Raw genomic sequence first — 14490 nt, 5'->3', positions numbered from 1 at the left:
AGGCAAGTCTTCTTGCCAGGTTCTTCTCCTTCAGAACTGTCTTACTTTCGCCCCCTTCTTCCTATCCGCTTGCAATCCCATGTACATTTTAGAATTGGACTGCTAGGCTTAATGGAAAATCAGTTTTAATATTTTTAAATGATATTGAGTCTTCCTGTTCATGAGCATTATATATAGCTCCATTCATTTAGATCTTTAAAAATATATTTTAGTAAGGTTTTATAATTTTCCCTGTTAAGGTACAACATTTTTATACTTATTCTTTTTTTTTTTTTTTTTTTTTTTGAGACGGAGTTTCGCTCTTGTTACCCAGGCTGGAGTGCAATGGCGCGATCTCGGCTCACCGCAACCTCCGCCTCCTGGGTTCAGGCAATTCTCCTGCCTCAGCCTCCTGAGTAGCTGGGATTACAGGCACGCACCACCATGCCCAGCTAATTTTTTGTAGTTTTAGTAGAGACGGGGTTTCACCATGTTGACCAGGATGGTCTCGATCTCTTGACCTCGTGATCCACCCGCCTTGGCCTCCCAAAGTGCTGGGATTACAGGCTTGAGCCACCGCGCCCGGCTATACTTATTCTTGAGCAATATTTTTATTGTTTTAAAAATAATATATTTTTAATAATACAAACTTTTAAGTTCATGCTATTTAAGAAAATATATTTGTGAATAAAATGATGTTTCCAATAAATAATGTTAAGTCCACAAGTCATGCTTTAATGTCTGACTGTGTAAGGTATAACATTAAATTAATAAAGTATTTAAGTTCAAACCAACCTTGAATTCCTGGTCGTAGTGTTTTCTATACATTGCTAAATTTGGCTTGCTAAGTTTTTTGTTTCAGGATTTCTTTTTTATCACATTGATAAATGAAATTTGTCTCTAATATTCTTTTCTTGTACTGTCCTTATCTTGTTTTGGTGTCAAGTTTATACTAGCTTTAGAAGATTAATTGTAGAACAATCCCTATTTTTCTTTGGAAGATTCTGTACAGTGACCAAAATATCTGTACCTCAAATATTTGTCAGAACTTTTCTTTCCTTGATAGGAAAACTTTTAACTACTGATTAAATTTCTTTAGTGGTCATTTGGCAAATATGGATTTTTCCTTCTCCTGTGTCCATTTTTGCTTGAAAAGAATATAGTTTCTCCAGTTGTTGGATGTAGTATTCTCTATTTGTCTATTAGACCAAGGCTGTTCATTGTTTTTCAAATATTCTACCTCCTAATTTCCCATCTTTCTGTCATTTAGTTAATCTGTTAATTGTTGAAAGAGATGTGTTAAAAATCTCTAATTGTGAACTTTGTAGATCTGCCTTTTAAATTTTTTTTGCTTCATATAATTTTATGTACAAGTTCACAATTTTACAATTATTACACCTGCCTGATAAATTGCATCTTTATTGTTATATAGCAACTATTTCTGGTAATGCTTTCTGCCTAAAATTGATTTTTTCCTGATATCAATGAAGCTATGCCAGTTTTCCTTCAATTAGTGTTTGCTCCTAATTGTTTTATATTTATTTGAATATGAAAAGAAGGAGAGACATGGAAGAAGAGCTGGAACAGGACAGAGAGTCAACAGAGTTTATAACTTTTTTTTTAAATTTTTTTATTTTAATTTGGGAGAACTTAGGTCTATAGGCTATGGGGAAGGAATAAAAAGGGAGGTAGACACTAAATATGAAGAAAAAGCGGAGAGTTATTCATGTAGAAAAGTTTCAAGGGAAAAAAGGAGGAGGTCCAAAGGAAGACATAGATGAATGTGTTGGCTTTCAAAAGGGTTGGTGACCCCAACAAGGTCCACATCCTAATCCCTGGACCCTGTAAATATGTTACTTTATATGGCAAAGGGGTTTTACAAATGTGATTAAGACTCCTCAGAAGGGGAGAGTGTCCTTTATTATCTAGGTAGGCCCTAAATGTAACCAAAAGTGTCCTTATAAGACTGAGATTTGACTAAGAGGAGGAGACAGAAGAAGCGATGCTTTTACCGATGAAGGAAGAGGGCTACAAGCCAAGGCATGCAGGCAGACTCTAGAAGCAGAAAAAACCAAGGAAACAGATTCTCTCTCAGAGCTTTCAGAAGGAAACAGCCCTGCCAACACCTTGACTTTAGTCCAGTGACACTGACTTCAGACTTCTGGCTTCCAGAAGTGTAAGACAGTGCATTTGTGCTGTTTTAAGTCACTGCAGGTGTGGCAATTTGTTACAGCAGCAATGGGAAAAGAATCTTCTAGGAACTTAGAAATAGGCCCTTCTCCAACATATTCATTTGTAAAGCCAAATTTGGGTGTGGTGATGCTTAAATTATAACTACTATCTTGTATGCATTAAAACATTCTTAATATTATCAACATAAATATAAATGAATTGAAATAGAAAAATATCCTGCTTTAACTCAAATGTCTATGAAAAATCACAGTAATGCATATAAAATTAAGTGATGCATATAATGTAATTATGTTTAAGCAACAGAGTAGAAAAGGGCATTTAAATTGGCAGAATGGTGACTTTGAAGGCAAGCTGCAGTAAATTCAACTGTTGCTTTTACTAATATTGCATGTGAAGTTGTGAAATATCTTACACCAAAATAGTTATATATTGCACCAGAATATAGCAGAATTAAGTACTTGCTCAGTGTCACACAGTTAATAATGTCACACAGTTAAGTGGTAGAACTCTTGGCTCCATAAATGTTTGTTGAATAAATACATGGTGTCTTCAAGGTCCACTTTGCAAAACTTTGGGTAGCAATGTCCAGGACAGATCTCTGATAAAGTAAAATCATTTGGATTTGTCGTAAACTTCTGGGTTTCCTTGTCTGGATCCCCAGTATTTAGCCCCCTGGTTGTTTTTGTGTTGTTTTATTTTGTTTTCAGAATTTTCCCATTCCACTCTGATGCTTGATCTCATTTTTACAGGGCAGTGATGTATGCAGGTACCTGGCTCTGCATCTGACCCTGGGTCATCACCAACTCTATTCATTTCAGTTTGGCTGTTGACACTCCTGTTAATGTTGCCTCAAGGTCTGGGTTGGCTATTCTTTGATGATGGTGGATCAGGGGACTCCATTGTTGTGGGACTTGCTGTGGTTTGGATCTACGTCCCCACCCAAATGTAATGTAATCCCCAATGTTGGTGGGGGGGGAGATGACTGGATAACAAGGGCGGTTTCTCATGGTTTAACACCAGGCCCCTTGGTGCTGTCACTGTGATAGTGAGCTCTCTGCACTCTGGTCATTAAAAAGCACCTGGCGCCTCCCCCTGACCTTGCTCCTACTCTGACCATGTGATGTGTGTGTTCCCTCTTTCCCTTCCACCATGATTGTACATTTCCTGACGCCTCCCCAGAGCAGAAGCCTCACGCTTCCTGTACAGCGTGCAGAACCCTGAGCCAATTAAACCTTTTTTTATAAATTACCAAGTCTTAGATATTTCTTTATAGCAGTGAAAGAACTGATTAATAGAGGACCCAAAAATGTAACAAAACAACAACACAAAATCTTCCAGTAAATAAATGTAATTGGGAAACTGAACAAGAAACAAGTTTAGAGCCATAAAACTATTAATGACACAAATAAGTGCTACTTACACAGGTGGACTATCACCACAATACTTTCCAATTCTTTTAGCGTCGTTGATTTCCCCACCATTAAACACAGCCACGTAATCATATCGGCAGTAGTTATCTCGCTCCACATCGAACTTCTCAAATTTTAATTCTATAAGCTTTAGAGAAAGCACAATAGAAGTGTCAAATATTAATAGCATTGTTGAATAACCTCAAATAAAATTCTTCCTCTCCCCAGATTTGGAGGATACTATAATTTTCCTTTGTAAAACAAAGTATTCATTATGTTTAAATGCTTTTTGTTGCATATTTCTTAGTTTAAAAAACTATGGTATTCTTTTGCTTTCAATTTTAATATTTTCAAAAGATCATCTCAAACTCAGATCAACTCCAGTTAGGATATTAAACAAGAATTCTGTTCACTTACAGCCACAAAAGTTTGGAAACACTATGTAACGCTGGCAATCTACTTTAAGACTGTAATTGGTTTTGGAGCTCTATCATACAGCATGGTAACTATAGTTAATAATAATGTATAGTGTACTTCAAAACTGCTGAGACTAAATCTTTTTTTTTTTTTTGAGATGGAGTTTCGATCTTGTTGCCCAAGCTGGAGTGTGGTGGTGCAATTTCAGCTCACTGCAACCTCTGCCTCCCAGGTTCAAGCAATTCCCCTGTCTTAGCCTCCCAAGTAGCTGGGATTGCTAATTTTTGTATTTTTAGTAGAGACAGAGTTTCACCATGTTGGCCAGGCTGGTCTTGAACTCCTGACCTCAAGTAATCTTCCCACCTCAGCCACCCAAAGTGCTGGGATTACAGGCACTAGCCACCGTGCCAGCCGAGAGTTAATCTTAAATGTTATCACCACCCTCCACACAAAAACAAAAGAATAACAATGTGAGGTGATGGATATATGTTAATTACTTTGACTGTAGTAATCAGTTCACAGTGTATACATATATCAAAATATAATGTTGCACACTGTAAATACATATAATTTTCATTTGTCAACTATACCTCAATAAAGCTGCAGAAAAAGAGAAAAACAAGATTGTAATTGGATAATTGGATGTGTGTTGCAGTGGGTAAAGGGGGTATCTACCATAAGAGAAACTAACAGAAATAAAAAGTATTATCTAAGATGCTCCTTATATTACGGTATATCAGGGAGTAGTTTGTGTGCATATATGTGTAGGAGGGAGATGAGTGGATAGAGTTGCTTCCCTTATGAGGGAAGGAGACTGACATTTCTATCACATGTAAAGGAGTCAAATTTTTGGGACCAGTTATTCAGGGAAGTAGAATTGACGGCAGTGTCTTCTTGAAATATGTTTGAAATGTGTGATGCCATGCACAGCCTAATCAGGGTGTGGTTATTTTTGAAGAGGTTGCACAGAAGCATTGACATACAAAGTCAGTGTTAGATTTTAAGTATTTCTCAATTTTATGCACTAGTACCAATAATAGTGTCCTAAATTATTCAAGTGAATAGGACATTTTGATTAAATAGGCAATCAATCATTCCCCATACAAGCAGATTTTTTAAAGAACATTTCCAACATGTGAATGAAAGGAAATCTCATTGGATTTATTATTACCTATGACAGCTGGTACCCAATCTTGCTGGGCAGCAAGTGGGTAAGAACCCTTCTTGCTACTTCAGGAAAGATAAAAGGCATTAATTCCTATTAGCTAAAGAAGACTCTCACACAGTAATCCAGAGGAAGATGATAATAGCAGCAGCAACACAGATGAACACAAAGGTAATTTTGACTTTGAACATAGTTGCCATACATCTTCATACTGAACTACCTTTTAAAAAGTCAGTGCCAGTGATAGGTGAATAATGCTTATTCATACTTAACATGGCTTTAAATTGTATTAAAATATTTCCTCTTTGGGTCCAGTGACTTCTCACCACTTATTAATAAAATGCTTTCCATGTTATTAAAAAAATTGGCAAACTTTTCCTACTTAAAAATTAGTCACAAAAACTTTTAAAGAGAAGATTAAACATAAGTAAACAAATAAAGGAAAAAGCTGTGGTAACAAGTAATTTTTTTTTTTTTTTTTTTGAGACAAAGTCTCACTCTGTCATCCAGACTGGAGTGCAGTGGCGCCATCTTGGCTCACTGCAGCCTCTGCCTCCCAGGTTCAAGCACTTCTCAGCCTCAGCCTCCTGAGTAGCTGGGATTACAGGTGCATGCCACCACGCCCAGCTAATTTTTGTATTTTCAGTAGAGACAAGGTTTCACCATGTTGGCCAGTCTGGTCTTGAACTCCTGACCTTGTGATCCACCCATCTCAGCCTCCCAAAGTTCTGGGATTACAGGCATGAGCCACTGAGCCCAGCCAGTAATTTTTTAATAGAAGAAAATTTTAATCAAATTCCTTCAATAGAATAATTTCTTGCATAGAAACTATTTAGGACTTAATATTATATTTCTTTCCTCTGAGAAGCTGCCAGTGATTTCAAACACTACAATGATTATGAACTCAATTGACTGAAGCCAAAAATCACATTAATAAAATAAAAATCAAACAAAATTTAAATGATCAAAGGGAAGAACAATGGAAAAGAGATGCTTAACTGTAATCTGCAAGTATAATTAAGTTGGAATTATTTGGTCAAATATATTTACAAATGTCGCAGAGAAAATGACCAATACAATTTCAACAACTACATAATGGTTTAAATGTTTCAGAAACATAATTTTTAAAGTTACTTTAAACTATACAACATTCAACAGACTTATAAAATCTTCCATTACGAAACAAATAGCTATATATTTCTTCTCAAAAACTCTCAAAAACCAAGAATTGGTTTTATGATCAGTGTTTATGTCTATATATGTGTGTATATGTTCAAATCACTAACGTGCATGGTATATTAGCTTAAATAATTTTCCATGAAAAAAATTAATATATGACAAATGGTATCCATGCAAGCTATATGAAAAGTCAATTTAGAAAAGATTTTTTAAAAACAGTATCATAATGTTTACCTCATAGAGTTTGGATAAAAGTCTACAGTGTTTGTAATAGTAATAATTTTTATAAAGTTATCTTTAAAGGTCCAAAAAGTAGATTTCATCTGTTTCTATGCTAAATTCTTTCCTGCAATTAATATGTGAAAGTGGTTCCCAGAAAGGGTAAAAAGTTGTATGTGTAACCACAAATCAGTAAATACTGGAAAAGTCTACCTCCTCTGTTGATTATTTTAGAACAATGAATAAAGCTTTTTGTGGAGAACCTGCATAAATTTTATTTTAAACGACAACCAAAAACACCCTAAAGCAGACCAGCATGTTCTCTGAAGAGATGATGTGGCTTGCTTTTGCCATCTTTGTTGAGGCAAAGCATCCACATTTTTTGATTTAGTGACTAGGATAACTATTATCAGGACATGATGGGTTTGTGATGTGAGCAAATGGTAACCTGAAATGCCCACGGACCTGGGGATTTTTATCCTCCCACAGTTAGTCGCTGCTGCTTATAATATCCACTGCAGGGTTAAGCAGTCCTATGTGGAATTTGCTTACCATTTGTATTTTTAAAGGTGTTTTGAAAAGTGTCATTATATAGCAGGAAATTAAATCCATGACTTTGCAAGTCAAAAATGCAAAGGCCTTAATCTGGGGTCTTCACATGAAGAAATACCTGCGTCCAGGAGCCTTCCTCTTCTTGTATCCCTTAGCTCTCAAACAGACCCCACAACCGGAGGTTCTTGAGACTTGGGCCACTCACACTGTCTGGGCAATTCACACATGCATACTTTCTTCACACTTCCAGGGAATCTCACCTGATTCTTTGGTGCTACAATGTGCCACACACAAGTGACGCCTGCAGGGTAATCCCGGTCTGGCCAGTTGGGGGTTTTAAAAGAGCCGGAAGGTCTTTCAAGGCGTCCACCACAATACTGATCCCCTTTAAGTATTAAACAAGGAAAAACGCCCACAGGTTTATGTAAGTTACAGCAATACAACCATGTAGAGATTAGGAATGTGGATTCTTTGGTGACAGTTCAGTAAATAAAGGCAACAGCAGAAGTGCTTACATTTTCTCTTTAAAATGTGCTTACATACATACACCCCCCACATACACAATGAATGATCTCTGTTACCTGACATATCAACACAAGAGAGGAGAGAAGTGGACTCAGAGCCTCTTTTGTTTTTTTTCCTTTTCTTAGACAAGGAAGACAAAACATTTGGATATGTACTCATTCAGAAAGCTTGTAGGCTCAAAAAATCAGATTTTAAGACTCCTCAAGGCATTGGTATTTAGTAAATGCTCAGGGACAAAATTTGTCTTAGTTGATATAGACAATTCTCATTACTAGAAAATTTTACATGTTATATATATCTTTAAGAAGGTTTAAGAATATTTTTTGTTTGTAAAAATAATGCATTGATAAATTTTCAGCAATACAGAAAGACATAAGAAAGTAAAAATCTACCCCCAAATCTCTAGTTTTAGCCACAGAAAAATAACCACAATTAATATGTGACAAATATAATTTCAGGCATTTGTACTCATAGGTTGCATATGTACCTGTAGGTTGGCAGAAATAATGTAAGAGTTATTTTAATATGAAGTTCTAAATTTAATTTTACTTGAATGTAAATAACAAATAACTGAACTGAAACTAAAAGAATTATACTTTAATGGAATATTTCTTTGACACAGAATATAATCATTCTTAAGTCAAACTTCTAAATTTAAGAAAATGTATTATAAAAATGGAGGTCAGAATAATTTCTAAAATCTCCATTTAATGAAATATTTCCAGTATATAAGAAGTAAGTAGAGTAATATAATGACCTCTCACATATCCATCACCCAATTACAATAATAGTCATCATTCTACTATTCTATCTGTACTGCTACCCAATACCCACCACCTGCTCCATTGTTTTTATTATTATTATTTTACAGGTTTGGGGGAGGTAAGTTCACATACTCTGAAATGCACAAATCTTAGCTTTACAAATCCAAAAAATAGATATACCTGTGTAAACCACACTCCTATGATGATATGGAATCCATCTCCCACTAAATTTGTACATCCCTTCCCATCCTGCCAGTTCTCTACACTACTTTTCTGAAAAGTTTCACCTTAGACGAGTTTAATTCCAGAGCTCCATATAAATTTTTTTTACCCATTCTCCTGCTGATGAGTTGTTTCTACTCTGGGCTATTGTGAATGAAGCTGTTATAAACAGTTTTGTACACTTTTTTTGCACATGTACCTTCATTTCTCTTATATAAATACCCAGGACTACAACTGCTGGGCCAAGAGTAGATGTAAAAACTTCATAGAAAACTACTAGAACTTTTCTCCAAGTGGTTGTATCATTTTACACCTCTCTGAGTATGAACACTTGGTTGCTTTACATCCTTGCTACCATTTGGTGTTGTCAGTGTTTTTAGCCAACATGGTGGGTAAGTAATAGCATCTCATTGCAGTTTTAATTTGCATTTCTCTGATGACTAATAAGAGATACTGGGCAGTTTTTCATGGGCTTATTGGTCAATCATATCTTCCTTTGTGAAGTGTCCAAGTGTTTTGCCAATGTTTATACTTACTGGAATCTTCACCTCTTTATTGTTGAGTTGTATGAGTTCTTTGTATATTCTGAATACAAGTTCTTCACCAGGTATTTTTGTGAATATTTTCTCCCATTCTGTTGCCCATTCATATTTGCAACCATGTCTTTTTATAAACATTAGTTTTAATTTTAATGAAGTTTTGCATGTTACATATTTTTCCTTTTATTTTTAACCAACTTGATCTTTGTAGTTCAAGTGCTTTCTTGCAGACAACATATAGTTGGGTCCTGCTTTTCAATCCATTCTAACAATAACTGTCCTCTAATCAGAGTATTTAATAATTTACATTTAATATATTTATTGATCTTGGATTTAATGTGCCATTTACTACTTTTTTCTATTTTTCTCACCTTTCTTTTATTCCATCTATTTTTCCTTCCAGCCTTCTCTGGGTTAGCTGGATAATTTTAGTATTCTATTTTAATCTTTTGGCTTTTAGCAATAACTCTTGCATTTTTAATGAGTTCTCTAGGGATTATAATATGAATGTTTAACTTATCACAATCTACTTAGCATTAATATTGTACTTCTCCACGTGTTGTACGTGTATGTACAACAGTGTAATTACATTTATGTGTCCATCCTTTGGTTGTCAGACATATTTTATCACACAATATATATTCCACAACATAGTGCTAAGGTTTTTTTGTTTTGAACAAATACATGTAAAGAAATTAAGAGAAGAAAAGAAAATAACATATACCCTTTTATGTTTACTATTTCCAATGACCTTCATTCCTTCTGTTACTTTCATTTTACCTGACAAGGTCATTTCCCTCAACCTGAGGAATTTTCTTCAATATTTCCAGTGGTGCAAGTATAAAAAATATCTTTCAGAGATTTGTAGTGTTTATCTGAAAATATCTTTATTTTACTTACATTCTTGAAGACTGGCTATGGAATAGTGGTTGACAGTTTCATTAAAGTGCTTTTAAAATACTATGACAGGCTGGGACTAGTGGCTAACGCCTGAAATCCCAGCACTTTGAGAGGCCAAGGAGGGCGGATCACCTGAGGTCAGGAGTTTGAGACAGCCTGGCCAACATGGTGAAACTTCATCTCTACTAAAAAAACAAAAATTAGTCAGGTGTGGCAGCACGCGCCCATAATCCCAGCTGCTGGGGAGGCTGAGGCACGAGAATCTCTTGAACCTAGGAGGCGGAGGTTGCAGTGAGCTGAGATCACACCACTGCACTCCAGTCTGGGTAGACAAGAGTGAAACTCCATCTCAAAAACAAAACAAAACAAAACAAAAAATACTATGATACTGTCTTTTGGCCTCCAATGTTTCTGATGAAAAGAAAGCCATCATTCTTATCATTGTTCTTCTGTATGTAATTTAGTTTCATCTGATTGATTTCAAGATTTTCTGTCTTTAAATTTCTGTAATTATAACATGCATAGGTGGTGCTTCATTTTTATTTGTCCTGTGGAGTTTGTGGACCCTCTTGACTGTTTTTAAAAATTTTTATTTATTTATTTATTTTGAGATGAAGTCTTGCTCTGTCGCCCAGGCTGAAGTGCAGTGGCGCATTCTCGGCTCACTGCAACCTCTGCCTTCTAGGTTTAAGCAATTTTCCTGCCTCAGCCTCCCGAGAAGCTGGGACTACAGGAATATGCCACCATGCCTGGCTACTTTTTTTGGTATTTTTAGCAGAAACAGGGTTTCACCATGTTGACCAGGCTGGTCTTGAACTACTGACCTCAGGTGATCTGCCCACCTTGCCCTCCCAAAGTTCTGGGATTACAGGCGTGAGCCACTGTGCCCGGCCCCTCTTGACTCCTTAAGCTGATGTTTTTCACTGCGTTTAAGCAGAGTCAAGTCATTTTATCTTTAAATATTTTTTTCACTTTATTACCACTTTCTTCTTCTGGGACAAAAATTACAGATGTTAGACCAATTGATATTATCTCACTAGTTTCTCAGGCTCTCTTTCTTCAATCTTTTTCCTTTTTCTTCAGATTGAGTGATTTCTATGTAAGTTCACTGACGTTTTTCTGCCATTTCCAATCTACTTGCACATCTGGTAAATATTACAATTTCAGATCCTGTTTTTTTTAGCTCTAGAATTATTACTTTATTTTTTAATAGTTCCTGTTTCTCTTCTGAGATACTCAATCTGTTTATTATGCACATATTCCCGTTTAAAAATCCTGAAACGAACTTGTAATAACAGCTTTAAAGTACTTGTTTGCTCATTGCAACATCTGTGTTACCTTGGGATCAGTCTTATTGACTGCTTTTGTCCTTGCATAGGGACATACTTTTCCTGTTTCGTTAAATGACTTCAGACTGGACATTAGGTATGATACATTGTACTCTAGATTCTGTTATGTTCTGATAAAAACGATTTTGTTCTAGTAGGCATTTAACTTGGCTGGACTCAAACTCAAAGTCTGTTTCCCTGGCAGCAGGCAGCAGCTGTTAATCTCTTTTCAGTTCTTTCATCTTTCAGCTGATGCTTTTGTGCCAGGCCAACTGGGCTCTCCTCCACACATGCAGAGTTTAACTGTCAGACAAAGATTTCAGTAGATTTTATATGAATATTTTGTGCCTCAATTCTGTAGCTCCCTGCCTGCATTTCCTCCCAAACATTCTGGCTGCTCTGTCAGCCCCAGATTCTGTCCTCTGACCTTTCAGGCCAAAAATGTTGCACCACAGCCCATTCCAACAGATTATGGAGTGCTCTTAGGTAAAAGGCTGAAAACATACAAATATTCCCCACTGCAGTTATCTCTCAAAAGTAGAGATTTCTGCCCTTGGGAGCTCACATGTACTGACATGAAAATATCCCAAGACCTAGTGTAAAGTAAAAAGAAAAGTCTGTAAAATAATATGAATGTATGACTCCAAATAAATATAAATAAATATATATATGTGCATGTGGGTGTATATACATATATTTCTGCCACCCAGGCTGCAGCACAGTAGCATGATCACAGCTCACTGCAGCTTTGACCTCCCTGGACTCAGGTGATTCTCCTGCCTCAGCCTCCTGAGTAGCTGGGTCTACAGGCGCGTGCCACCACACCAAGCTAATTTTTGCAGTTTTTGTAGAGATGCAGTTTCACCATGTTGTTCAGGTTGGTCCTGAACTCCTGAGTTCAAACGATCCACCTGCGTTGGCCACCCCCGTGTTGGGATTACAGGTGTGACCCACTGAGCCTGGCCTCCACTTTTATTTTTTAAAAGCTATTGTATAAGCACTCAAATATAAGTAAGCACACATAGAAAAGTATGGGAACCACAGGCCATGGCTATTTCTGGAAGGGGACTACAGAGCAGTGAAGGGGTGTGTTTGTATATTTGCATGTGTACTTACATATGCAAGCTCCACATTTTTACACTATGAATTACTATATTTGAATTTTTACAAGAATGCATGTGGACTTAAAAGGCTGATTTTTTTTTTTATTGGTCTCTTCATGGTTTGATGGCATTCACTAGCCCTCTGAGAACTACTCTTAAGCTTTAAAGGAGTAAATAAATATCAGGTGATAAGAACGGTGAGCAATCATTGTTGTTACTGCCATTATGTGGAAACAATACCTCTTTCGTTTGGTTCAGCTGCGGAGAACATGGCCATGAAGCCATTGCCAGCCGTGTTGGCGTCAGAAATCATCTGCACCATCATCTTGTTGCCACTGGACACAAGGGCTCCAGGCCGGAAAGTGCCACAGAAGCGGCCAATGCGCTGGCCATTGGCATGGCCATTGTACACATCCACAAAGTCATAGCGGCACAGGTTGTCACTCTCGAGGTCTATGAATCGGAAATTAAGAACAACTACTTTTCCTTCGGGAACCTGCCAAGGAAAAGGCCAATTAGAAAACTGTCATGAAAACAATATCTGAGGCTCTGACATCTTGTCACTTACCTACGTGTTGTGTAGATTCAAGTATGATATCAAAGAAGATGCTTTTCCTCTCTCACATCTGAACTAAACCAAGGGAAGTTTTCTAGCATATTGCATCCCTACAAAAATTTAAGTACTTATTTTCTTTTGACAAATTCTACAATTCTCTAGGATTCACAATCTTATTCCTTAAGAATTTATCTCAACAAAGCTCCAAAATATTAGATCAGTCTCATTATTGGATGAGTCATTACTTAGAAAGTATACCAGTACTGATTGGATCTTAGCATATATTTGCATATTCTAAAACACCATGGCACCTAGAGATATAGCTTAGCTAAGAAACATTTAAAAATATCATTTCTTACAAACAATACAGTAGAACACACTCAATGTCTGTGTATAAAATGTTTCTATGAAGCTCAAAATGAAGGATTTATTTGCCAACTGTGTAGTTAATTTACAGATAATTCACTTTGGGTCCTGAAACATCCAGATGAACTACCTACACTGATTAAATGAACTGAGTAAGTCATCTCTTCTGAATGACACTGAGTTTTTTATTTGATTTCCAGGTGAAGACTTTATATGTCAGGAAGCCTTGAAACACAATGCACTAATGAAGAAAAAGATAAGCTTTCATTTTCTCATAATATTTTATTCATCATAATTTCTCCATAAAATTCTTAATGATGGTTCCTTCCTTATTCCCTGAGTAGGCAGAAAAAATGGCTATAAAAGCATTTGGTAGGATTCTTGGGATACAAAAGCCCCATTTTGTTCCCAGTTCACACTACCTTTTAATTTCTTCATTCAAGTTGTTAAATCATAAAGTCTTGATCATATTTGTTTTACCCCTTTAATTAGATGAGGTCTCCACTGAATAGTGCAAGAATTCCATTCTGTAAAAACTTACCTATAACAAAACTCAGTGATTAAAAACACCAAACACACACAATCAAAAGTGGTAGGCTTATATTTATTTATTTATTTGTTTGTTTATTTATTTATTTATTTTTGAGACGGATTTTCGCACTTGTTACCCAGGCTGGAGTGCAATGGCGCGATCTCGGCTCACCGCAACCTCTGCCTCCTGGGTTCAGGCAATTCTCCTGCCTCGGCCTCCTGAGTAGCTGGGATTACAGGCACGCGCCACCATGCCCAGCTAATTTTTTGTATTTTTAGTAGAGACGGGGTTTCACCATGTTGACCAGGATGGTCTCGATCTCTTGACCTCATGATCCACCCGCCTCAGCCTCCCAAAGTGCTGGGATTACAGGTGTGCACCACCACGCCCGGCGCTTATATTAATCTTAATTAGCTATTTCAGACTCCAGGGTCAACCACCCATGCTTTGACATTAATATGGCTTCTGCATGTTGGTAAGTACAGTGCCACACATTTTATTTTCCTATGGTAAGATGAAGTGTTTTCAGTGCATTTGCTTTT

The 14490-nt window shown here is 36.6% G+C and overlaps 1 protein-coding gene across 1 annotated transcript in view; it reads right to left on the bottom strand.

The window, feature by feature from the left end:
* Window positions 1-14490, bottom strand: part of PCOLCE2 (procollagen C-endopeptidase enhancer 2) — a 65706-nt gene that overhangs the window by 17263 nt on the left and 33953 nt on the right. The window contains exons 3-5 of the mRNA XM_032264282.1: window positions 12735-12990; window positions 7374-7498; window positions 3593-3729 (exon numbers count right to left, since the gene is read on the bottom strand). Coding sequence (XP_032120173.1) covers window positions 3593-3729; window positions 7374-7498; window positions 12735-12990 — 518 coding nt within the window. The remainder of the gene's footprint in view (window positions 1-3592; window positions 3730-7373; window positions 7499-12734; window positions 12991-14490) is intronic.

This window comes from Sapajus apella, unplaced genomic scaffold, assembly GCF_009761245.1.
Source record: "Sapajus apella isolate SASKATOON/1434 unplaced genomic scaffold, GSC_monkey_1.0 scaffold4, whole genome shotgun sequence".
In the NCBI taxonomy this organism is placed as follows: Eukaryota; Metazoa; Chordata; class Mammalia; order Primates; family Cebidae; genus Sapajus; species Sapajus apella.
The sequence above is the reverse complement of the archived record's forward strand: the minus strand, read 5'-3'. Positions and strand labels throughout refer to the sequence as shown.